At 43.9% G+C, this 26,944-nt stretch overlaps 1 protein-coding gene across 8 annotated transcripts in view; it reads left to right on the top strand.

Moving 5' to 3' along the window:
* The window catches only part of LOC138761409 (V-type proton ATPase 116 kDa subunit a 2-like), an 80,199-nt gene extending 54,828 nt beyond the window's left edge, over positions 1 to 25,371 (top strand). For 3 of the 8 annotated variants that reach the window (XM_069933482.1, XM_069933475.1, XM_069933481.1), the window contains one exon: positions 754 to 9,271. In XM_069933482.1, coding sequence (XP_069789583.1) covers positions 754 to 850 — 97 coding nt within the window. In that variant the 3' untranslated portion in view covers positions 851 to 9,271. Of the gene's footprint in view, positions 1 to 753; positions 9,272 to 9,376; positions 9,556 to 11,575; positions 11,747 to 24,253 lie in introns of those variants that run through there. The other 5 variants (XR_011356312.1, XM_069933478.1, XM_069933480.1 and 2 more) reach the window with 5 other exon arrangements.
* Positions 25,372 to 26,944: the final 1,573 nt, after the last annotated feature.

Here is a 26,944-nt window from a genome sequence, read left to right as displayed (position 1 = left end):
ACCTCTCATTTGTCAACATTAGACTCCATCTGCCTAACCCATGACCATTCATCCTACCTATATCTCTGCAGCCTTTCCACATCCTCAGCACAATTCGTTTTTCCACTTAATTTACTGTCATACATAAAGAACAACAAAAGAGCTTTGTGAATTTCACTTCACTTAGTTTCTGAGATACCTGTGAAAAGAGAGATTGAAATGAGATGATAGTTGTTGAAGCAGATGTGAGAGATGATTTCAGTGAGATCACGAATGAGAATCTCTATTTATTGGCTGGAGAACTGAGCTTCAGGGAGCATATTCTCAGGACAAGAGGAATTCACTGAGGAATGAATAGTTTTGCATCTTTGGAGATCAGTTGCTCAAGGTTGATATCAATACGTTTTCTGGGGGTAAGAGGGGATTGGGCTGGAGGATGGATGTGGCTGGATTAGAGCCGTGACTGAGGGATTATCCCTGCATCCAAATTTGTGTTGCATGCAGAACACGTGTATTTAAATCGTCTGGAATCATGTGCAGAACTTAAGGGGGCACATTCATCTTGAGTTATGTTCCCACTTGTGGATCCATCACCTGCTTTTGTTTGGGGGAAGGGGAGCTCAGGAGCATTCCCTATGGTGACTTTAATGAAGTAATGAAGCTCTTGTGCTTCACAGTAGCGTAAACTACCAAGATTTGACACAGCCTTGTGAAGGAGGGATCAGGGCACATAGCCAAATGCTAAAATAAATTTGGTCTTTTTTTTCCCAACAGGGTGGAATTTCAAAACAAGTTCTACATGGGCAATGGATACAAATTTTCTCCATTTTCCTTTGAGTTGCTCACTTGTAATGCTGATGACTTGGTCTAGAGTTGTGCTTTGTTTATGTGAGTTTTAGTGGCATGATCATGTGATGTGTGGCTTTTCACGGCCAGCATTTTGCACTGAATGCCTTACCAAATACACATATCAGCTTCCCGATTAAAGACTGATGAATACCGTTATTGAAATCTCAGGTACCTAAATATCAAGGTTTGTGAAGGACAAAACTGTAACAAGGTTTTTCACTGTGATAAAAGATTTACTGTAGAATTCATAACGTTGTAAAGGTGGTTGTGTGATTGTTTTGATATTTGGCTCCTCTAACGGGGAATATTTCCAAGTGTAATGGCAGAGCCACAGTCTGATGAAACTTTAGCATTTATCTGCAGTTTATACATGTAATTGTGAGTGCCAAGTGGGGAGATTTGCTTACCAAAGCTGAATGGTGCAACTTGCTGTCCTTCAGTCCATCTCTTCAGGGTTCATCTGGCTCTTTGTGACAAATCCAGTCGGGGCAGATCAAACTGAGCCAGTTCTGTACTGGGCAAGGGGCAGGTAGGGGTCCTGACATGTTGGGGAGCTTGAAACCCATTGTATTTCATGTCCGTCTTTTTTACTGAAGCATAAACATCTTTCAGGTGTGAGATTAAACAGACACCCTCTGGGGGAAGTGAAAAAGAACTGAAGGAGCAGGGATGTTTTTATGGCATCCCAGCCTGTATCCCTGAGAAAACTTCACTAAAAGCACCAAGGTTCTTCACCATAGAACCACACAGGCAATATGGCCTCTTGTGTCCACGCAGACTAGTGAGCACCTTCAGTTTTAACTCCAAAGTAATTCAAATATTCATGAATTATTATTGCATTGGCATTTGTGGACAAATAGCCTGTTGTGCTTTTTGCATTACAAAGATGACCAAACAATATTAAGTATCATGTAATGAGACATACTGATTGACAAAAGATGTCATGGAATGGAGTTTTTGTAAGAGTTCCACTGCTCTCTCTCCCCTTTTAGACTCTCAGGCGGAGAGTCCCACAGCTCTTTCCTCTGTCAGACTCTCAAGAAGTGTCCCACTGCTCTCTCCTCTGTTAGACCCTGCCTCGGAATTTTCTAGTCTGGGAAGGGACTCTTCACAATATCAATAAAGGTAAACTATATCGGCAGATGCTGGAGTCTCATGCAATCAGCTTCCATCAGGGGTAAAAGGCAGTCAATGTTTCAGGCCTGAACCCTTCTTCAGGCATGCTGAAAGCTAGGCAAACAGCTGAATAAGAAAGTGAGGGGTGGGGAAGGAGAAGACCAGTCTGGCAGGGAATAAGTGGATTGAATTGGAGAGGGTCAAAGAGAAAGGAGATGGGGAGAAAGGGTTGAGAAAGATGTTCCCTGATGGGAGAAGGGGTATAGAGAGATGAGGGCTAGAGAGAGGCCGGTTGTGGGGGTTAACAACCAGTATTCATGCACTTGGTTATGGATAGCTGAGATGGAATATAGGGGGGTGTTCCACTTATTAATGGACGGCCTTGATTTGGCACACATGAAGCCATTGACGGACATGTTGGTGTGGTGCAGAAAGAGGAGGACTCAAGTAAAAACAAAAACTGGAAACACTCAGCCGGTAAGGCAGAATCTGTGGAGAAAGAAAAAAAGATAATATTTCTCCTTTGTCAGAACTGGGAAAGAGAAAACAAATGAGTTCTCAGTTGCTTGAGGGTGGATCAAAGGGAGCATCTCTGAGGAGAAACCATGGGTTAACATAGCAGTTAGAAGTAGATGATGTTGCTAAAAATGAGTCTGTGGCGTTAAAGTGGACCTTTGGTTGTTTGAAAACAAACACAAATACATACAGTAGGACAAAAATATTTTAAATTACTTTACAAAGCATGTGAATTCCTTTACAGCAAGAAGCATTGTTGTAAGCAGCTCGTATTCCCCCAAGAGAGTCTGCTTTGTGTCTTACAAATCATATACTTATACCCTGAAACCCTTAGGTTTCTAGAACATTTGAACAGAATGCTCTGTACAAGCACATATTTCTTAAAATTCTCTTTGGATTCGTTAATTAGGGTAGGGTCGTGTCCCTTATCCAATGATAAATCGTCTTTCACTACCTAGCCAAATAAGGAGGTTGTGATTAGCTTTAGCTGATAACAAGAAATAAAGGAATGCAGGTAGCTTTCCTTTTCCAGTCAACATCTTAAAACTTGCATTCTCAGTGGGACAGTAAAAGAAAAGGAAAAACGGTGCCAAAGCATGGTTAGACAACTGGTTCCAATACGGACAAAGAGGAAGTTATCCAGAGATGGAGAATATAGTGTTGGGTCTGGAAGGCTGCAAAATGCCCAAGCTTGCACTGGACCTTAGAGTAACACTTTCAGATTGAAAGATCAAAGTGAGACAAGAATTAAAGTGGCAGATTAACAACAGGGTGAGGCTTGCTTCTGGGCACTCAAGGTGGGTACTTTGGATATGATTGATTTCTCCAGTGTAGAGGAAAAAATAAATGCATATTAGATGACCACTTTACAGTGAATCTGCATCTAGTCCAGCCTCCTGTTAATTTAATTTTCCATCCATTCCATTGTTTTCCATCTCCCATCAATGACTTCTCAAGTTCAACACAACTTGAATAGCACTCCATTCTCCATCTGGGCACATTGCAGCTTCTGGACTCTGAGCTCTCCATTTGCAGGTGGCTTGTTCTTCGTCTGCATCAGAATGGCTATTTCTGTTGGTCATCCATCTGTGATTTAGCTGTTTTTCTCTTTCTTGGTAAAGCCCAGCCCTGATATTAGCAACCTCCAATACAGAAGCATTATCTGCTTCTACCTGAAACATTAACCCATTTTGTCTCACCCTATCGGGGACATCTCCTTTGTTCTATCCATCCCTCTTCTTCGATACCTAACTTGTTTTCTCTTTTCCAGTGAAAACAGGAATGTTGCAGGAAATCAGCAGTTCCTGCAGACTCCATAGGAGGTAAAGATTTAATGTATACCTGAGTCATATTCCAGGTATGAGTAAAACAAAACAGGCAGGCAACTGAGTAAAAAGGTTGGGGAGAAGGCAATGAAGGGCAAGGGGAGGAGCACAGACCAACAGACTAATAAGGGTGAGAATTGATTGGGGAGGGCATTACTCTGCGAATGCAGATCTGTTGACTTGTGCTTCTCTTGCCTTTCTTTCCTTCTTCCCAGCCTTTTAATTCAGGCACCTGCCTGCTCTTTCCTTCTACCTTGAAGAAGGGCTCAGGCCCAAAACTTCACCTCCTGTTGGCACTGTGAGAGCTGCTGACTTCTACCTGACCACTATCGCAGTCTGCAGACTTTAGTGTTTCACCCTTATTATCCAGTTCTGATGGCTATCAAATCTGAAACATTAACTGTTTCTTTTTTCACAGATGCTCCCTGACTTTGATGTGCATTTCCAGTGTTTTTTGGATTTTTTATTTCATATTTTTGGAATTTTTTTTTCCATTTTCATCCAGCAATGCACAGATCTGCATAACTGTAGAAGATTCTCCTGTTAGTCTAAGTTTGAAATCTCAGCACTACATAAATGTTAGTTGGAGATAGGATTCATCTCTGTTGTACACTCTTCCCTCTCTCCCCACAACCAGGCAAATCTCAAACCTGGAATGGTCTTGTGAAGTTCCCAGTTAAACAAGAAAAGCTGCAGGTGCTGGGGTGTAGACCAATATTCAAAAGTGCTGGAGAAACTCAGCAGGTCACGCAGCATCCATAGGGAGTAAAAGGCAGTCGACATTTCAGGCCTGAGCTCTTTGTTGGGAATGTGGGAAAACAGGCAGTGCCTGAATAAAAAGGGGAGGGGGGGACCACAGGCTAACAGGTAAGTGCAAATAGGTGCATAGGGGTGGGAAAGTAGAAGAAAAATAAGCCGGGAAGGGATAGGGGAGAGGGCAAAGAAGCGTGAATGATAGAAGGATAGGGAGAGAGAGAAATTGGGGGAGAGAGTGAACAGAAACTGGAGATGCTGATGTTGCTGTCTGGTTGGAGAGTGCCACGATGGAACACAAGGCATTCCCCTACTTTGTGGGTGGCCTTGCCCGCTTTGGCAGTACGAGGCCACGGGCAGGTGTGTCAGTGTGGCATTGTGTGTGATGAAAACGGTTGGCCACAGTCCTTACTGTTGCAGCAGACAGAGCAAAGGTGCTCCACAAGTGGTCTCCCAGTCCGCGTCCAGTATCCCCTGATGCATTGGGAGCACTGCTCCCCACCTCTTTAGGGCCCTGAATGATGGTGAGGGAGGAGGTGGCAGGGCAAGTGTTGCACTTCTTACGGTCGTGAGGGTGGGCACGAGGATGGCGATTGGTGGGATGCATTGATGAGGGAGTCGTGGAGGGGCCAATCCCTACGGAAAATGGGGAGGGGAAGATGTGTCTGGTGGTGATATCCCACTGTAGGTGGTATAAATTGCAGAGAATAACGTGTTGGATGAGGAGACTAATGAGGTGGTAAATACGGACATTGGGAACCTTGTCCTCTGGGGTGGGGGGGGGGGGAGGGCCAAGTGAGGGAAATGGAGGAAAACCAAGTGAGTGCTGAGTTAATGGCAATGGAGGGGAAGCAAAGTTTCTGAAGAGGGAGACCTTCTTGCATGTCCTGAATGAACTTAACCTGGGAACAGATGAGATAGAGGAGAAGAAATTGAAAGAAAGGAATAGAATTGTTACAGGAGACCCAGTGGGAAGAGTGAGTTGTAGTGAAGGTGACTGTGGGAATTATGGGTTTATAGAAGCTATCTGGATAGTTCGTCTCCCGAGATGGAGACAGATATCGAAACATTGGAGGGAGTTGCCAGAGATGGACCAAGTGAATTTGAAGTCAGGGTGAAAGTTGGCAGCAGAGTGGATAAAGTTGCCGGCATCAATATTGACTTCTCCAATTTCTGTTAACATCTTTCCCGGTCTCATTCCCTGCACCTGTTTCCTTTCCTCTTGTTTCTTCCCCACCTCCACCACCCCCCCCCCCCACTTCCCTTGTCATATCAGAAAGCTACCCATGGCCCTCTGCCCTATCGTTTCTCTGCTTTTTTTCTCTTTTGCCTTCCTACATGCATCCATCTAGTACTCGTTAGCCTGTGCGCCTCCTCTCCACCTCCTCTCACCTCTTTTATTCAGATATCTACCTGTTTTTCCACATTTCCAAGGAGTTTGTACGTCCTCCCCTTGGCCCGTTTAGATTTTTTTTCAGGGTGCTTCAGTTTCCTCTCACTTTCTGAAATATATGGGGTTGCGAGGTTAATTGGGTGTAGTTGGTCTGTATGAGTTTTATGGGCCAGGAAGGGCTTCTACTGTGTTGTATTGTTTTAAAAAAGGTAACAGCCGAAAAGTTGATTGCCTTTTCCAATTCCCAGTGCTCTTGAGGAGAACACTGCTCGATGTACTCCCAACTTTCAGAAGTGAGGATATTCAAAAGCTGTTGCCGTAGTCACAGCAAAGCACATGTTGGACTGCAGGAAGGATAAGTTTAAGACATTTGCAGAGGCTGTGTGAGGCAATTGTCCTCATTTAATTGCAAATCTCTCATTTTTAAAAAGAGGGGTTTCAGGAAATGCTGCAACAAACTCACTGTGAAGACATAAAATGTGAAACAACAAACTTTCATAAAAAATTTTCTTGTGTATGGCAGAAAATTTTTAACACTCGACTCTGTGTCTACTGTCAGCTTTGTGGTCTCTGTAATGTACAGCTTTGTGTTTGTTGCAGGTCCTCAGAGGGTAATCTAGTGAATTTATACTGGCAGGGGAGTCGACCACTCCACTTGTGCTGCACGCACTCTTGTATGCTCCTAAATCACGTTAGCATTTATTTGCAGTTCATACATGTAATTGTGAGTGCCAAGTGGAGAGATTTGCTTATTAAAACTGAATGGTGCAGCTTGCTGGCCCTCAGTCCCTCTCTCCAGGGTTCATCTGGCTCTTCGTGACATGTCAAGTCATGGCAGATCAAACCAAGACAGTTCTCTATTGGGCAAGGGGCAGGTGGAGATCCCAATATGTTGGGGAGCTTGGAACCCATTGTATTCTCATGTCCATCTTTTCTACTAGAACGTAAACACCTTTCAGGTACGAGATTAAACAGGCACCCTCTTTGGGGGAAGTTATAAAGAGAACTGAAGGAGCAAGGAAGTTTTCCTGGCATTCCAGCCTATATCCTTCAGTGAACTTCACAAAAAGCGTCAGGGTACACCACCATCAAAGCACACAGGCAATTTGGCCCCTCGTCTCCACACAGACAAGTGGGCACCTTCTATTTTAACCCCAAAGTAATTCAAATTCTCATGAATCATTTTTGCATTTGTAGACAAATAGCCTGTTGGGCTTTTTGCACTAAAAGATAACCAAACAACACAGATATCATGCGCTGAAAGATGTCCCAGAGTGGGGTTTTAGTCTTACTGTAAGATTCCCACTGCTTTCTACTCATGCACTCTCAGAGAGAAAGTCCAACTGCTCTCTCCTCTGTTAGACTCTCGGCAGGTGGGGTTGGGGAGGAAAAGGCCCACAGCACTCTGGTGGGGGGGGAGGGTGTGTTGGTAGGAGAGCCCCACTGCTCTCTCTGCCATTAATCTCTCAGAGGTAGAGCCCCACTGCTCTCTCTGCCATTAGACTCAGAGGGAGAATTCCACCACTCTCTCTCTCTCTGCCATTAGACTCTCAGAGGTAGAGCCTCACTGCTCTCTCTGCCATTAGACTCAGAGGGAGAATTCCACCACTCTCTCTCTCTCTCTCTCTCTGCCATTAGACTCTCAGAGGTAGAGCCTCACTGCTCTCTCTGCCATTAGACTCAGAGGGAGAATTCCACCACTCTCTCTCTCTCTCTCTGCCATTAGACTCTCAGAGGTAGAGCCTCACTGCTCTCTCTGCCATTAGTCTCTTAGAGGGAGAATCCCACCGCTCTCTCTGCCATTAGACTCTCAGAGGTAGAGCCTCACTGCTCTCTCTGATATTAGTCTCTTAGAGGGAGAATCCCACCGCTCTCTCTGCCATTAGACTCTCAGAGGGAGAGTCCCACTGTTCTCCATAAGTCATTTGGATGGGGTTGCTGGGGTAGAAGAGATTGACCATTTATTCAGTTGTCAAATTTGATAGACAAAACTAGAGATATTCAGGTGTCTACCTTTTTTTCCACATTTGCATCGAAGAGCTCAGGCCTGAAATGTTGGCTTGTATTACATGCACTTTTGTACAGTACAACTCCAATTATCTGAAATGATCGGAGAAATGGTCATTTTTTAAAAAAACCGCCCAGTAGCAACAGCAGATCACTTGTAACAGTATTTATACAACAACAACAACAACAAGATAAGGCTTTTTAAACATTAAAAATAAAGTTTAATTTTCACCAAAAAAAAAAATGCTGGCCACCGCCATTCACCGACACTTCCCCACTGAGGCCCCGCTCATGCCGGGAGCCCGAAGGTCTGCTGCTGCTGGTGCTGGGAGCCCGAAGTCCCCAGTCAGTTTGGCTCCAAAAAAATTTCAGATAACTGAGATTTCAGAGAATCCAATTTTGGATAATCAGAGCTGTGCTGTATGTTCCTATCACATTCCCTGTTCTTCCTGGGACCACTTGCATTAGTTCTCGTATTACTTTCTTTAGTGATTTAATTTGTATAGTTTTAGTTTCCACTGGCAGTATTATGCCAGTGCTGGAGGAGGAAGAAAGAGAAGCTGGGGGAGAGGGGGAGAGAACCTTCAGACCAAATAACAACTGGGTGTTACTGATTCTCCTACTAAATGCTATGTTAATCCTGTGACCCTCCTGGCCCAGTGGTTATTTATCTCTGCCACAGTGTGGCTATTTGAGAATTTTAACAATGTTTAGCATTTTAAACTATTTACACTTCATTTTGTCAGCTGACATTAGAGAACAGCAAGGTTAATTAAATATATGGTGAAATGTGCTTTAATTAAATTTCTTCAAAGATCCCCTTTGCATTGCTTCTGGCAATTACTGAAGCAGTTTGGCTGCTCAACCTGTTTCATGAAAGGTTTATTATGTGCTTGGATCTCAGTTTTGTTGCATAAAATTAATGTGTTGATCAGGCTAACAGATTGAATAAATTAATGAGCTGAGATTTGTTATCCCAGGATTCCCTTTCAAATGCAGATCTGGATCACTGTCATTTTGTAAATGTAATTGATTTACAAATGTCTCTCGTTTACAATGACACAAGATCATTGAATTCCTGAAATAAAACCAAGAAAACTTAGATTTCTTTTGAGGGCAAATTGATATTTTTATTACTTCAGTTCCTTTCAGAATTTATTTCTTTGTTATTTTTGTTTGGCAGCATATACCTGATCCAATGTTCACTGTTTGCAGATGTACATGAACTGTTAAAATCGATGTTGAAATATGATAATGTTTTTGTTAAACTCTGGAATGTCACCTGAGTGGATTTTTAGTTTCATACTAAAAATAAAGGTTTTTTTTGATTCAAGACTATGATTTACTTTGTGTGGCTAATTTACTTTGAATGGTTGTCATAATGTGATAAATTAATTCACCTGTTTAACCTCCCCACCCCTTTATTGTGTTTCTGCAGATGGATTTGATCAGTTAGCTAAAGCAGATAATGCTTTGGAGAGTATAGTAATTATTCTACAGACTTTCAGTAAAGTGACTGGCTGTTTAACTGAAATCTAAATGTATGAATCAGAGTTCAACAGCATGGAAAGAAGCCCTCCAGCCCAACTGATCTATACTGACCAAGTTAGTCCCATTTACCAACGTTCATCCCATGTAGCTTGAAACCAATCCAATCCTGTCTAAATGCCTTTTGTTTATTCAAATGGTACCTGATACTACCACTTCTGGCAGCTCATTCCACATACACACTGTTATAGATAGAGAATTTAGGTTAAAATGGCTTAAGTTAAAATGTGATGATTAATCATAAAAAGGGAAGCCAGAACAGACAGGGAGCTTACTAGCAGCCAAGGACAAAAGGTTCAGCTGGATATGTTTTTTTAAACATATCTTTTCATGGTCATAGTGAGAGACATGCAGGAGACAAAAGATTGATAAGAAGGGTGAGAAACAGAATTTAGTGTATGTAGAGTTCGCAGCGTACGTAACGAACGTGATAATTAAAAATGCAGTTGTACTTAGAATGCTTTTGCAATACTAACCAATTAAAACAGTATTAATAAGAAGGGGAAGGGCAAACAACAAGGGTATAAAAATCAATGCACTGTATGTATCGGGGCTTAACTGGTGAGAAGCCAGTTAAGTCCAACTCTGCAGACTTGTAAATAAAGCTTGTCGTGTCATCAGTTTTAAAGAGACTCATGTGTGAGAAGTTTTCTGACACACACCACCCTGTGTGTGAAGAAGTTGTCCCTCTCACCTTAAATCTATGCCATCTACTTTTCGGCTACACCCTTCATGATTTTATAACCAAATATTTTATAATCAAATTCCTGAGTATCAACATCACTGAAGACCTATCTATCCTGGGGCCATCATGTCAATGAAGCTTGCCAGTAGCTATATTTCCCCAGAGTTTAAGGAGATTTGGTATGTGACCAAAGACTTTCAAATTTCTACAGGTGTACCGTGAAAACATTTTAACTGGTTGCATCTGTTAGAAATAGAAGTACCTTAACAGAAATTGCTCGAGACAAAAATTGAGAACAAAGAACATTTATTACAGCAACAATGCAAAGTTGGGTGCTTCCCCTTACCTTGGGAATACACAGACACACTGGGGCTCACCCAACTTTTATACAGTGAATTTCAGTATCAGAGTGCCCTCCCCCTTACATTCTTCTGCCCCCTGGATGGGTTTGGCATAGGCAATCCTTCCTGCCTATGTGCAGTTTCAGTGGACTTGGAACACCAGGGGGTATCCTGTCGGTGTCCTCTCATGTCATTATCCCCATTGTCCTTATTCACAACCTTGCCCTTGTCCCCATTCACACCTTTCCAACTCTCAGAGCTACAGTCCCTTCATATGCAGAGTTCGCTAATCCTGTCTAGGGTTTACTAATTAAATATGCCTTAACTTGATAAATCTGTGTATGGCTTAATAATTATATATGTAGAACTTGGTTCTTCTGTCTAGGGCTAGGAGACCCTTATCTCATCCAGACTATCTCAACTTCCTACATTCTATTATTCTTTACCTCTCTTTATCTTATTCAAAGACTAGAAGATTCTTATCTTACAAAGGCTGACTCTGCTTCCTGCATTCTAATTTCCATGCTTAGCCTGTTCATACTGGTTTAATCCATCACTCCACATGTCTGCACTAGTTTCCCCATCTTTCATATTTCTATGTCAAGTTTCCTCATCTCTCACACATCACTATCTGGTATGGAGGTTTTAATGCACAGTATTGTACAGGAAAAGGCTACAGTGAGTTGTCAACTTGGCTAGTGCCATCATGGGCATTAGTCTTCTCTCCATTAAGGACATGGACAAAAGAAAGTAGCTTCTATCATTAAGGAGCCTCACCACCCTGGCCATGCCCTTTTCTCACTGCTTACGAGGAAGGAGGTACAGGAGATGAAGACAAACACCCAACATTACAAAAACAGCTTCTTCCCCTCTGCCATCAGATTTCTGAACGGACAATGAATGAACAACGGACACTATCTTTTTAAGCAAAAATTATTTTTAAAAATCTTGTATTTACAGAATTGTAATTTATTGCAATTTTGGATCTGTAATCCACATTACTGCTGCAAAACAAATTTTGTGACATATTCACAACAATAAATCTAATTCTTACCTTTGCCAGGTCCCACAGGCTCCAGGGAAAAAATGTCCGAACCTATACAGTGTCAGAAAGTGTATGGCCATGCACTTTGGTAGAAAAAATAAACTGGCAGACTATTTTCTCAATGAGGAGAAAATTCAGAATACCCAGATGCTAAGGAACTTGGGAGTCCTGGTGCAGGATATCCTGAAGGTAAACTTGCATGTTGGATTGGAGAAGAAAGTAAATGCAATGCTGACATTCATTTGAAGAGGAATAGAATATAAGAACAGGGATGTGATGTTGAGGCTTTACAAGGCACTGGTAAGACCACACTTGGAGGATTGTGAACAGTTTTGGGTTCCTCATTTAAGAAAATGTGCTCAAGTTGGAGAGGGTTCAAAGGAGGTTCACAAGGATGATTCTGAGAATGAAAGGGTTGTCATTTGAGGAGCATTTGACAGCTCTTGGCCTGTACTTGTTGGAATTTCGGAGAATGAGGGGGAATCTCTGAAACATTTTGAATGTTTAGTGGTGTGGACAGAGTAGATGTAGAAAGGTTGTTTCCTATGGTAGAAGAGTCCACCATAGGGCACAACTTCAGGATTGAAGGGCAGCTACTGAGCTGTGGAGGAATTTTAGTCCAAGGATGGTGAATCTGGAATTTGTTGCCAGAGGCAGTTGTGGAGGCCCAGATGTTGGGTGTATTTAAAGCAGAGATTGATGGGTCCTTGATTAGCCAGGGCATCAAAGGTTATGAGTGAGGCTGAGTGGGATAATGACTCATGAGTGAATGACTCGATGAATGGCCTATTTCTGCTCTTATGTCTTATGGTTTCTCCTTGTATTCAAGCCCATTAGTCCCGGCAACATTCTTAAGAATTATTTTTACAGCCTTCCTATCTTTACAAGATCTTTCCTTTAGCTAGGTGAGCAAAATTGCACAATATTCCTAAGTGTGATCATCAACATCTTGTACAGTTGTAACATGAGCTCCCTGCCTGATGAAGGCAAGTGCCCTGTCTACCTGTGTTTCTACTTTCATGGAACTATGTACCTTTCTGCTGAGGTCTTCCTGATCTACAATGTTCTCCAAGTAAGTGGATGGTATTCCATATCAGTCCTGATGTGAGAGCTGTGTACTGGTGGATGTGAGGAGTTGGGAGTTCTCGAGTATCATTTCCACAGACTTTATTTCACATGGAGATGAGGTAGCAGTCTCCTCTACAATCTGTGTATCCAGAGAGACAATCAAGCTTTTACAGAAATTATGAGTTGATTTTTCAGGGTCTGATTTATCCGTTCAACACGGCCTGAACTCTGGGGGTGCCATGGGGTATGTAACTGCCAATCTATTCCCAGGATTTTACACACACCCTGGAGTACCTGAGAGGTAAAATGTGTACCTCGATCTGAGTCAATAGTTTGAAAAATGCCATAACGCGGAATAACAGACTAGTAATATCCGAATAACGGTGCTAGCACGATCATTAGGGATCGGGAAAGCCTCAACCCATCGAGTAAAATGATCCACCATCACTAGGAGGTATTTATAAGCCCCTATCTTAGGTAATCCCATGAAGTCAATCTGTATTCGTTGAAATGGGCGTACGGCTATATCGCGACCGCCAGGCATTACCTGGCACATGACTTTCTTATTCACTCGCTGACAGATTGGGCACCCCCAAGTACTTTGCTTGGCTATGGTGTATATTCCTGAGCAATTAAAGGACCGTACAAAAGCATCACCAAGTGCCTGTGTTCCCCAATGTGTCTGCTGGTGGAGCTGATCAATAATCTGACGAGCCAAGGCTTTGTTCAGTACTTGGCATCCCTCTGCCGTCCACCACAACCCATCGGCAGTTTGACGCATTCCCTGGTCTTTCATATAAACCTCTTCCCGTGAAAAGATGGGAGTCTTTTGAACCTCGTGGGGTGGGGAGTAATAACTGCATGTCTATTTTTTCTGTGAGTGCAGCTTGTTTGGCAGCTTCATCTGCCCGTCTGTTCCCCTGTGCTTCAGGACTGTCAATAATTTGATGGCCCCGTACATGAACTACAGCTGTCTCCTCAGGTAACATAAGAGCATCTAAGGATTGAACAATTAAGTTTTCATGGATCAACTTTTGTCCTTTCCCAGTTATCATTCCCAACTCTTTCCAAATCTTTCCAAAGGTGTGCACTACACCAAAAGCATACTTTGAGTCGGTATAGATTGTGCCCACCTTTCCCTCTAAATCCTGGAGAGCTCTACAGAGGGCATATAATTCACAGAATTGTGCCGACCAATGACCGGGAAGACGACCGGCTTCAATCACAACTCCTTCATTCCCATCCACTACACTATACCCGCTATACTGAATGCCGTCAATGCAGCGGGAAGATCCATCAATAAACCATCTTTCACCCTCCCGTAAAGGTTCATCACTTAAATCATCTCTAATTTTTGTCTGTAAATCGATCACTTCTAAACATGCATGCTCTAAATCATTAGGGACAGTATCAGAATCTGGAGAAACCAAGAAGGCGGCTGGATTCTGTTCTTTGTTTATAATCAGTGTCAAATCATCCCTATCCATAAGAATCGCTTCATACTTTAAAATTCTAGAATCAGTAAGCCACCTTCCGGCACGTTGTAAGAGAATAGTGCGGACTGTGTGAGGGGTGTGAACTATCATCGGGGCACCAAACGTAATCTTTTGTCCTTCCTCAACTAAAATAGCAGTGGCTGCAATTGCTTGCACACATTCTGGCCAACCACGACAAACAGGATCTAAAATTTTTGACAGAAAGGCAACTGGTTGTCTAAAGCCTGCCCTCTCTTGCGTTAATACTCCCATGGACATATCGTCTTTTGCATTGGTATATAGGTCAAATGGCTTATTTAGGTCGGGTAAAGCCAAAACTGGGGCACTAATAAGACGCTGTTTCGCCAAGGTAAAATCTTTAATCTCCTCCTCCGTCCAGACAACAGTTTCACTCCCTAGAGTCGCAAGTTTATCATAAAGAAATTTGACCAGGCTAGAATAATTTTCAATCCAAATTCTACAGTATCCCACTAAACCAAAGAATTTCTTAAGTTCTTGAGCACTCTTTGGAGGCGGGATCTGCAGAATACTGCGTGTTCTCTCTGGACTTTTCTTCCTAATTCCTTGACTAACCAGATGACCTAAGTATTTAACTTCAAATTGAACAATTGTAACTTTGATTCGCTCACTCTAAGACCCTTATTCCCTAGAAAATTCAAAAATTCAAGTGTAATGTTTAACCACATCATACATTTTTCCTGTGATTAATAAATCATCAACATATTGTATTAATTGACAATACTCTCTCTGAGGGGCCTCATCTAGTACCTGTTCTAAAACTTGGCCAAACAAATTTGGTGATTCTGTAAAACCCTGGGGAAGGACCGTCCATCGGTATTGATTTTTCTGTCCTGTAAAAGGATTCTCCCACTCAAATGCAAACATGTCCCTACTGTCTATTGCCAACGGACAGGTCCAGAAGGCATCTTTGAGGTCAATTACACTCAACCACTTACTATGGGGATCAATTTTACCCATTAACGTATAGGGGTTAGGTACAACTGGATAACGGGTGAGAATAATTTTGTTTAACTCCCTCAAATCCTGCACTAATCGATAGGTATCATCTGGTTTTTGGACAGGTAAAATTGGGGTATTAAAAGGTGACATAGAAGGTTCGAGTATACGATCTTTGACCAATTGGTCAATTACTGGCTGCAGCCCCTTTCGGTCAGCCATAGGAATTGGATACTGTTTTCGTCTAATTACTTGGTCAGGGTCTTTTAAAGTAACTTGCAGGGGAGGAACATCTAACCCTCCTCTATTGCCTCTTTTTGCCCATACTCTAGGATTTATTAGTTCCCGATCCTCCTTTAGTACATAAAATTGAACCCCGATACCTGATCCCTGTGGTCTGGTACCGATAGCCAATTGGTCCTGTAAATCCCGTCCCAACAAGCAAACTCCAGCTTGGGGAACTAGTAAAATATCCTCTGTTATTATCTTGTCTCCCATTTGTATCCTTACATTCTTTAGTATAGGGACCGTAAAATCTCTTCCTCCCACTCCCGAAATCATCACTGTCCCTTCTGTTTTAACACCCTCGGGTGGTTGTAAAATACTAGACTGGGCTGCCCCAGAATCTACTAGAAAAGTCATCTTGTCACTGTGGGGTCCAATGCTTAAATTTACCAATGGTTCTCCCTGCAGCCCCACGGTGTGTATTGACTGAGAACCGTGACACCCCTATTCATAATCTGCCTCCATCAATGCGTAAGATCGCCTCTCCCTGGCTTGCATTGGGCATTCCCTCTTAAAGTGTCCCTCCTTTTTACAATAATAGCAAACTAATGCTCCTGCTTCCCAATTTCTACCAGGGTCTCCACGGGGTCCCGGGAATGGTCGTCGTCCCCGGAATTCTCCTCTACCCCTGCCTCTGCTCTGGTCTCTATTTCCCCACTCCTGGCGCTCCTCCCAATGTCCAGGAGCTGGCACACAGCTCCTAACATTTCCCTGCTGTCCCTCCACAACTTCCTTGACTGCCTGCATCAAAATTTTAGCCTTTCCTTTCTGTTTATCTTCAGACTTCTGGACGTATGCCCTTTGTGCGATCTGTAAAAGCTGTGTTATTCCCTGTTCATGCCAATTCTCTGTCTTTTGTAATTTCTTCCTGATATCTGGGGCTGAATTAGTAACAAAGCCTGTCAATACCAACTATTCACCTGCTGGGGATTCTATATCCAACCCCCCATATTGCTGTATGGCCGGACGCAGTCTATTCAGAAATGCAGAGGGGGTCTCCTCGGGACCTTGGGGAACCTCAAATGCCTTCTTAAAGTTCTGTCCTTTTGGAACAGACTCCTTCATTCCTTTTATTAGATTAATCCTATACTCCTCCATTCGTGTGCGACCATCATTAATATTCTTATCCCAATTCGGGTTTACCAGGGGGAATTTAAGTTCCCCAGGTATCGCCTCTGGTTCCCCTTGGTGTTCCCTATCCCAGACTCTAATCCCTGCCTGGCGAATCATCCAAAGTGAATAGAGCCTTAAAGATCGATATTAATTCATCCCAGGTATATATATTCGGTCCCAAAAATTGATCTAATTGTTCTGCACATCCCTGAGGGTCTTCTATCAGGGAGGTCATTTCGTTCTTAAAATTGCGCACCTCTGTACTAGTCAGAGGCACATTTACGAACCCGAGACCCCCCACATCCCCTCCCAAGGGAACCTCTCATCCAGTTAATTTCTGGCTTATCCCTTCCTCTATGATGTTTAGGTTCCTGCCCTCCGGGAGACAAATCAAAGGGTTCTGCCCTTCCCTCCCGAAGGGTCTCACACTGTTCTGAATGACCTTCATAATCAAAGTCTCCTCCCTCTCGTGTCAATTGAGGCAGTAATCTTGTACTCTGTGAGCGGGTCATCATACCACCCCTACTTTCTTCTTCTTTCTCTAACTGTGGAGGAGGAGGGGAAGGTAAAGAAGGGTAAAGCGTAGGTGAGAGGGGGGGAGAATAGGAGGCGGCACAGGGGGAACATAAGGTGGAGGAAGGGAATGTACACATCCCATCCTTGTATTTCAGGGGTAGAAGGTTCCTCATCCTTCTTGTTCTTACATTCTTTTTTGCTCAAAATCATTTGATCAAACGATCCACTGAGCCAACAGGCTGCATATTCTCTTTCCCTATTACCTCTTTGATTTTGGTAGAGCCAGATGTTCAATGCCTGACACATCCAGTCCTCGTCGGATCCGAACTTTGGCCAATATACCGAACTCCCTTTTATCAGAATCTTAACCCATTCCTGACAGCAATACCTGACCATGGTCTGTTTATCTTTCCCACGGGTTTTCCCCGCACCCCAATCAGATAACATTAATCCTAACGGACTATGTTTAGGTATCTGATCTTCCCATCCTTCTTTAGGACTGTTTCCCTTGCTACTTATTCCTCCCATACTAGCAGGTAAATAAAATTCCTCTTACCAGGATCCAGTAGCTATTTCTAGTGCGCTTCCTTAACGTTCTCCTGTCGTTTGTTCTCAATGCCTCTTCTCGGATATCACTCGCTTCGTCCACTGACCAGTCACCTGTCATCCGGGAGTCCAGCTGAATCAGCCGGGGTGCACCTACCCCCATCGTCGGGCACTCTGTCAGTGGTGGGAGTGGGATCCCGGATGAGCCCCCAATTGTGAGAAACAGAAGTACCTTGACAGATTTCGTTTGAGACAAAAATTGAGAACAAAGAACATTTATTGTACAACAATGCAAAGTTGGGTGCTTCCCCTTACCCTGGGAATACACACACATACTGGGGCTCACCCAACTTTTATACAGTTCATTTCAGTGTAGCGGTACCCTCCCCCCCTTACATTCTTCTGTCTCCTGGATTGGTTTGGCATTTGGTAATTCTGTCCTGTCTGCCTATGTGCAGTTTCTGGTAAAACTTGAAAGACCATGATGGGTCCCATCATGTCATTGTCCTTATTCATGAATCTGCCTTTGTCCTTATTCACACATCTCAACCCCCAGGACTTTACATATATGCAGAACTTGCTAATTCTGTCTATCACTATAAGACCCTTATTCTATTATTGCGTATCCCTTCCTCACACTCTTATCGGAATTCATCCCTACTCAGCACGCACTTACTTAACTTCCTCTAGTCTAGTCTAGTATTCCTTATTTCATTCATACTGTGAGAGATGGGAAAATTGATCTAAAATTATGAACATGGAAGAAACTAAAATTCATCAGTTAATGGCTGTAACCAGTACAAACAGGATAAGCTTGGGGGTTAGGATGCAGGAAAGCAGAGTCAGCACGATTAACATAAGAATCTTCTAGTCTTTGTGACAAGACCATAAGACTAAGAAAAGGAATGGTAAGGTACAATAGAATGTAGGAAGTTGAGGTAGTCTGGATCAGATAAAGGTCTCCTAGCCCTGGACAGAAGTACCAAGTCCTACATATCTAATTAGCTAAACATACACAGATTTATACATATGAAATTAGCCAACCCTAGATAGAATGAGTCAACTCTGCATACCAAGAGATTGTAGCCCCGAGAATCAGGAAGGTGTGAATAAGGACAATGACAGGATACCCCCTGGTCCTCCAAGTGTACTGAAACTGCACGTAGGCAGGAAGGATTACCTATGCCAAACCCATCCAGGGGGCAGAAGAATGTAAGGGGGAGGGCACTCTGATACTGGAATTGACTGTATAAAAGTTGGGTGAGCCCCAGTATGTGTGTGTATTCCCAGGGTAAGGGGAAGCACCCAACTTTGCATTGTTGTTGTAATAAATGTTCTTTGTTCTCAATTTTTGTCTCGAGCAATTTCTTTAAAGGTACTTTAATTTCTAACAAATGGGGGCTCGTCCAGGATCACACTCCCTCCACTGACAGAGTGCCCCGACGACGAGAGTAGGTGCACCCTGGCTGATTCAGCTGGACTCACGGGCGACGGGTGGCTGGTCAGTGGAAGAAGCGAATGATATCCGAGAAGAGGCATTGAGAACAAACGACGGGAGGAAGCGCGCTAGAGCATTGCTACTGGAACTCGGTAAGAGTAATTTTACTTGTTTATAAGTATGGGAATAATGAGTAGCAAGGAAGAGAGTCCTGGTTCAGGATGTGAACACCAGATAGCTACGTACAGCCCGCTTGGGTTGATGTTATCTGAGTGGGGCACGGGAAAGACCCGTGGGAAAGACAAACTGACAATGGTCAGGTATTGTTGTATTGAATGGGTTAAATGCCCGGTTAAAGGGAGCTCCGTGTACTGGCCAAAGTTCGGATCCGAGGATGAATGGATGTGTCAAGCTTTGAACATCTGGCTCTATCAAAACCAGAGAGACAATGTTGAGAGCAGGGAATATGCAGCCTGCTGGCTCAAGGGACCCATTGAACAACTGGTTTTGAATGAGAAAGAATTCAGGGATAAGAGAGAGGAGGAACCTTTTGTCCCTGAATCACAGGGGTGGGATGTGTTACATTCCCTCCCTCCACCTTATGTTCCTCCTATGCCGGCTCCTATCTTTCCTTCCCCTCCTATGACCTACCCTTCTGCACCTCCCCCTCCTCCCCCACCACTAGAGAAGAAAGAGGAGAACCGGAGTGGTATGGTGACTCGCTCACAAAGCGCTCGATTACCACCTCCGTTGACAGTAGAGGTAGAACATTGTAATTCAGAACAGCGTGAGATCCCTCAGGAAGAAGTGGCAGAACCCTGCGATTCACTTCTCAGGGAACAGGAACACAAATCTAAGAAACCAGAAATCAGCTGGATGCGACCCCTGCGGGAGGTTCCCGTGGGAGAAGGTCTTGGGTTCGTAAATGTGCCCCTGACCAGCACTGAAGTACGTAATTTTAAGAAAGAATTAATCTCCCTTATAGAAGATCCCCAGGGATGTGCCGAACAGTTAGACCAATTTTTGGGACCAAATCTGTATACTTGGGAGGAATTAACATCCATCTTTAAGACTCTGTTTACCTTAGATGAGCGGGGAATGATCCGACAGGCAGGCATTAGAGTATGGGATAAGGAACACCAAGGGGGGCACGAGGCGACCCCTGGAGAAGTCAAATTCCCCCTCACAAAACCTAATTGGGACAAAAATACCAGTGGTGGCCGCACACTGATGGAAGAATACAGGATTAATTTGATCAAAGGAATCAGGGAATCTGTCCCCAAAGGACAGAATTTCAAAAAAGCCTTTGAGGTTCCCCAAGGTCCCGAGGAGACCCCCTCTGCATTTCTCAATAGATTGCGCACGGCAATTCAACAATATGGGGGTCTCAACATAGAATCTCCAGCAGGGGAACAATTGGTTCTAACGGGTTTTGTTACCAACTCAGCCCCAGACATCAGAAGAAAGCTACAAAAGACAGAAAATTGGCACGAGCAAGGAATTACCCAGCTACTGCAGATTGCTCAGAGAGCATTTGTCCAGAGGGCAGAGGATAAACAAAAAGGGAAAGCTAAAATTTTATTACAAACAGTCAAAGGAATAGTAGCTGAGCATCACGAAAAAGATAAGGATTACTGGCCAACTTCTGTACGCGGTGAGGGGAGCCACGGGTGGGGAGGTGGAGACCCCAGCAGGTGGAGGAGTAGAGGAGGATTCCGGGGACGACGTATGCCCCCTAGAAATTTTGGGAAAGATTGGGAAACAGGACCCCTTATTTGTTTTCATTGTAAAAAGAAAGGGCACTTTAAAAAGGAATGCCCACTGCGAGCAATGGACACACGTTCCTATGCCCTGATGGAAGCTGATCACGAATAGGGGGGTCACGGTTCTCAGCTAATACACACCGTGGGGCTGCAAGGAGAACCGTTAGTTAATTTATGCTTAGGACCCCACAGTGATAAGATGACATATTTGGTCGATTCTGGAGCCGCCCGATCTAGCGTTCTACACCAACCCCAGGGGGTGAAAATAGAAGGGACAGTTACAGTTTCTGGGGTGGGAGGATGAGACTTTCCAGTCCCGGTATTGCGAGAAGTCAGAATTCAAATGAGAGATAAGATCATAATTGAGGATCTTCTATTACTTCCCCAAGCCGGAGTATGCTTGCTAGGAAGGGATTTACAGGACCAATTGGCTATCGGTACTCGACCTCTACAATCAGGCATTGGAGTACAATTCTATGTTTTAAACGAGGAAGATCGCAAACTAATAAATCCAAGAGTATGGGCAGGAAAGGGAAATAGAGGAATCCTCGATATTCCTCCGCTACAAGTCACTTTAAAAGATACTCAACGAATTGTTAGACAGAAACAGTACCCGATTCCGATGGCTGGCCGAAAAGGTTTACAGCCCGTAATTGACCAGTTGATTCAGGACGGTATACTCGAGCCCTGTATGTCTCCCTTTAATACCCCGATTTTACCTGTTCAAAAACCAGACAGCACCTACCGCCTAGTACAGGACTTGAGGGAGCTTAACAAATTCATTCTTGCCCATCACCCAGTTGTACCCAACCCCTATACCATCATGAGTAAAATTGACCCCCATAATCAATGGTTTAGTGTCATTGATCTCAAGGATGCATTTTGGACTTGTCCATTAGCCACAGAGAGCAGAGACATGTTCGCCTTTGAATGGGAGAACCCCTTTACTGGCTGTAAAAACCAATACCGGTGGACTGTCCTTCCACAAGGCTTTACAGAATCGCCCAATTTATTTGGTCAAGTCCTAGAACAGGTATTAGATGAAGCTCCACAGGTATTAGATGAAGCTCCTCGGAGAGAAAATTGCCAACTCATACAGTACGTGGATGACTTGCTAATTACAGCAAGAACTTATGAATTAGCTAAAGATTTTACGGTAGCACTTTTAAATTTTTTGGAGAAGAAAGGTCTGAGAGTCAGCGAGTCCAAACTACAATTTGTGCAATCCGAGGTCAAATACTTAGGACATCTAGTCAGTCAAGGAACCAGGAAAATTAGCCCAGAGAGAATAACTGGTATTATACAGATCCCCCCTCCCAAAAATGCCCAGGAACTCAGGAAATTCCTTGGGTTAGTGGGATTCTGTAGAATCTGGATAGAAAATTATTCGAACCTGGTCAAATTCCTTTATGATAAGATTCCCAGTATAGGAACCCAAAGCCTTGACTGGACGGATGAAGAGATTGAAAATTTTAACTTTGTTAACAGTGCCTTACGCGTGCCCCAGTTTTAGCGCTACCCGACCTCAACAAACCTTTTGATTTATACACTAATACCAAAGCTGGGGCAGCCACTGGAGTGCTCACACAAAGCAGGGCTGGCTATAGACAACCAGCTTTCCTGTCAAAGCTTTTAGACCCCGTTTGTCGCGGCTGGCCAGAGTGTATACAAGCCATAGCAGCCACTGCAATTTTGGTTGAAGAAGGACGAAAGATTACTTTCGGCGCCCCTATGATAGTTCATACCCCTCATACAGTCCGCAATATTCTATTGCAGCGGGCTGGAAGGTGGCTCACGGATTCGAGAATTTTAAAATATGAAACGATCCTAATGGACAGCAATGATTTGACCTTACTTACGACCAAAACTCTCAACCCAGCAGCCTTCCTCATCTCTCCAACTAATGACCAATCCTCAAACGATTTAGAACATGTGTGCTCAGAGGTTATCGACTTACAAACCAAAATTAGGGAAGACCTAACTGATGTCCCTTTAACTGAAGGAGAAAGATTGTTTATTGACGGTTCTTCACGTTGTATTGCAGGAACCCGCTATAGTGGGTATAGTATAGTGGACGGTAAACAGGAACTGGTGATCGAAGCTGGTCGCCTCCCTGGTCATTGGTCAGCACAATCCTGTGAGCTATATGCCCTCTGTAGAGCACTCCACGAACTAGAGAACAAGGTAGGAACGATCTACACTGACTCTAAATATGCTTTTGGTGTAGTCCATACCTTCGGTAAGATATGGAAAGAAAGAGGGATGATAACTGGCAAAGGACAAAAGTTAGCCCATGAACAGTTAATTACCCAATCCCTAGAGGCTTTAACACTCCCGTCCGAAATTGCCATTGTACATGTGCGGGGACACCAGACTGGTAACAGTCCTGAAGCTAGAGGAAACAGGCAGGCTGATGCAGCTGCCAAACAGGCAGCATTAGCAGAAAAGATTCACATGTACCAGCTACTGCCCACGCCGATAGAGATTAAAAAGAACCCCATCTTTTCACGGGAAGAGGAGGTCTCAATGAGAGATAAGGGATTTTGCCAGACTGCCGACGGGTTGTGGTGGACAGTAGAAGGACGGCAAGTCCTTAACAAAGCCATAGCCCGCCAAGTCATAGATCAGTTACATCAACAAACGCATTGGGGAACCCAGTCCCTTGTTGATACCTTTGGACGTTTCCTTCACTGCCCTGGCATATACAATATTACTAAACTTGCTACTAGATCTTGTCCCATTTGTCAGAGGGTTAATAAGAAATCGATGCGCCAAGTAATACCTGGCGGTCGCGACATTGCTGTTCGCCCGTTCCAGCGCATACAAATAGACTTTACTGAACTTCCTAAGATTGGTATTTACAAATTTCTCCTTGTCATGGTCGATCATTTTACACGATGGGTTGAAGCTTTTCCTACCCCGAATGATCGCGCCAACACTGTCATCAGAATACTCGTTGAATGTGTCATTCCACGATACGGTATGATGCAGACCATTGATTCAGATAGAGGTACGCATTTCACCTCTCAGATTCTCCAGGGTGTCTGCAAGAACCTAGGAATAGACTGGCAACTACATACCCCATGGCATCCCCAAAGTTCGGGTCGAGTCGAACGTATGAATCAAACATTGAAACTTCAACTCACCTGACTTAATGAAGAGACTGGTCTTTCCTGGATTAAATCGTTACCATTAGCCCTGATTAGAATTCGGACAGCACCTCGTAAAGATCTTGCAGTCTCACCGTACGAGATGATGTTTGGGCTCCCATTTATGGGGTTCCACACTGATTCTCCCATTCCTGAGGCTAATGACCAATACATTTCCAAATTTTTACGAGGGCTTTCTACTTCCATCCAAGATTTGAAACAAAAGGGACTATTAGCCCAAACACCACCCTTAGACTTTCCTATACATTCTATTAAACCTGGTGATTGGGTTTATGTAAAAGCATGGCAAGAGGATCAATTAAAACCTGCCTGGGATGGTCCCTTCTGTGTACTTTTAATTACAGACACTGCAGTAAGAACAAGAGAGAAAGGCTGGACCCACATTCAAAGAATTAAACCAGCTTCTGAACCACAACATCACGACACACAGACTGCTACTCGTTCGCTGCTGAAGGCAGCGTCTCTCACAGACTTCGTCAGGACAATGCTTACAAAAGTCGGGTGGTTAAAAGACACTGCTTCAATGTTTCAACGTGAATCTGCCCATGCCCATATTCAGACATGGCAACTTCGGACTGATGTGGGATGGACTAGACTCTTTACTGAGAACTGGAGCCTGATACTCGCAACCCTAATAAGCAGCTGGACTCGCTACTCTGACCTTCATGGTGCTCCCCTACCTAAAGACTTTACGCAGGTATTACAATTCGGTTATTGACCAGCTGGGTAAAACAACACCTTACACTTGAAAGATCAGTATTACTGATCTAAAAGAAAAGTGAGGGGGGGGGTGGGGATCAGTCACACTGACACTAGTAACCAAAGATCAGTAACACTGATCATGGTGAAAGATCAGTATTACTGATCTAAAAGAAAAGTGAGGATTGTGAGAGATGGGAAAATTGATCTAAAATTATGAACATGGAAGAAACTAAAATTCATCAGTTAATGGCTGTAACCAGTACAAACAGGATAAGCTTGGGGATTAGGATGCAGGAAAGCAGAGTCAGCACGATTAACATAAGAATCTTCTGTGTGACAAGAGCCACCATAAGACTAAGAAAAGGAATGGTAAGGTACAATAGAATGTAGGAAGTTGAGGTAGTCTGGATCAGATAAAGGTCTCCTAGCCCTGGACAGAAGTACCAAGTCCTACATATCTAATTAGCTAAACATACACAGATTTATACATATGAAATTAGCCAACCCTAGATAGAATGAGTCAACTCTGCATACCAAGAGATTGTAGCCCCGAGAATCAGGAAGGTGTGAATAAGGACAATGACATGATGGGACACCCACAGGATACCCCCTGGTCCTCCAAGTGTACTGAAACTGCACATAGGCAGGAAGGATTACCTAGGCCAAACCCATCCAGGGGGCAGAAGAATGTAAGGGGGAGGGCACTCTGATACTGAAATTGACTATAAAAGTTGGGTGAGCCCCAGTATGTGTGTGTATTCCCAGGGTAAGGGGAAGCACCCAACTTTGCATTGTTGTTGTAATAAATGTTCTTTGTTCTCAATTTTTGTCTCAAGCAATTTCTTTAAAGGTACTTTAATTTCTAACAATACTAACTTTACTTCCTATATTCTATTATGTCTCACAAACACGATGAGGAAGCCTTCAGCATAAGGGCCCTTTGGGAGCCCTTGTCCTCAACACCCTCTTGAATCGTGGTTCTGATACTTGGTTTTCATGAGCCAGTCTCCAGCAGCCTGCAGCCTGGTGTGAGTCCTTTGACCTCAAGTTGCCAGCAGCACATGGCTTATGTGGTTCCTCACCCATAAGTTGCCAATACCATCGCCTGTGTGCGTCCTTCAGCCACAGTGCCCAATGCTGGATTGCCACCGTGGCCACTGTGCTTAGGGTCATTTTCTCTCATTCTCCTTTTCAACAAGGGATACTCTCCTTGTTACTGGTGACATCTTGATGTCAATGCCAGGTACACTAATTTCACCTTTGGAGTTCTGCTCTTTTGTCCATATTTGGGTTAAGGCAGTTTTCATGTCAGCAACTGAGTGGAAAAAAAAACACTGATGCAGAGTTGTGCAGCAGCATGGGCTGTGAAGGGGACACAGAGACCCTTCAGGTGATATTGGGCAAGAAATGAGCAAATGGAATAAAATGTTTGAAATTCTGATATCATCAAGGTTGGTAGAAAAGCCATGTTTTAAATAGTGAGGTTTTGAAAAGTGTTGGTGTTCAGAGACATGGGTGCCCTTGTACATGAATCCCTGAACGTGAACACGCATGTATTGCAAGCAAATAGGAAGGCAAAAGTCTTTCCTGCAAGTGGAGTTGAGAACTCTAATTGAATTTTATTTCTGCATTTCAAAAAAGCTGGAGCTGTTGTAATGGCAGCAGTGCTGCTGGTGCAGACCTGGAAAAATGGAGATTGGAGAACAGAACTACTCCAACAGGTTTAATAGCCCTGTCCTAATGCCAGCAGCTATAAACAGCTGATCCTGTAAGTAAATTCCTGCAGCTGCAAGGACTGGGGCCAAGACAGCAGTCCTTGTGCTTGGCAGTGGCCTCGAGGGGAGGGGGTCAGCGGACCAGCACAGGGCACCAGAATCAGGGAGAACATTCCCCAGCTGAGAAGGAGAAGCAGGGGAGACGACTGTCCAGAGATGGTGATCACGCAGTGGTCGAAGTGAGGGTCCCATGCAGGCTGTGGGTGACGCGGTCAGGGGGGGCCCACATCAGGCTACTGGAGACTGGCTCATGGGAACCAGGGATTGGAGCTGGGACACAAGGAAGATACTGAGGGCACGAAGGGCCCTGGGCGCTGAAGGCTTCATCGTCGTGTTGAAGGTTTGGATCTCGGTGTTGCCAATGATTCGAAGCGTCTGTCCGGCTGCTGGAGCGACAGAGGCAAATCCACAGACACTCTGACTGAAGGGACTCTCTTTTGCTTCTCTCCTATTGTTGGAGAGAGAGGGCTCATGGCATAAAATGCCTTAAGGCAGGCAGAAGACAATTTCGTGTTATATTGCATGACATCAGGAATCTTAGACTGGACCTGGAATATG

The sequence above is a fragment of the Narcine bancroftii genome, chromosome 4, assembly GCF_036971445.1.
Source record: "Narcine bancroftii isolate sNarBan1 chromosome 4, sNarBan1.hap1, whole genome shotgun sequence".
NCBI lineage: Eukaryota > Metazoa > Chordata > Chondrichthyes > Torpediniformes > Narcinidae > Narcine > Narcine bancroftii.
This window is presented reverse-complemented; position numbering and strand designations above follow the sequence as displayed.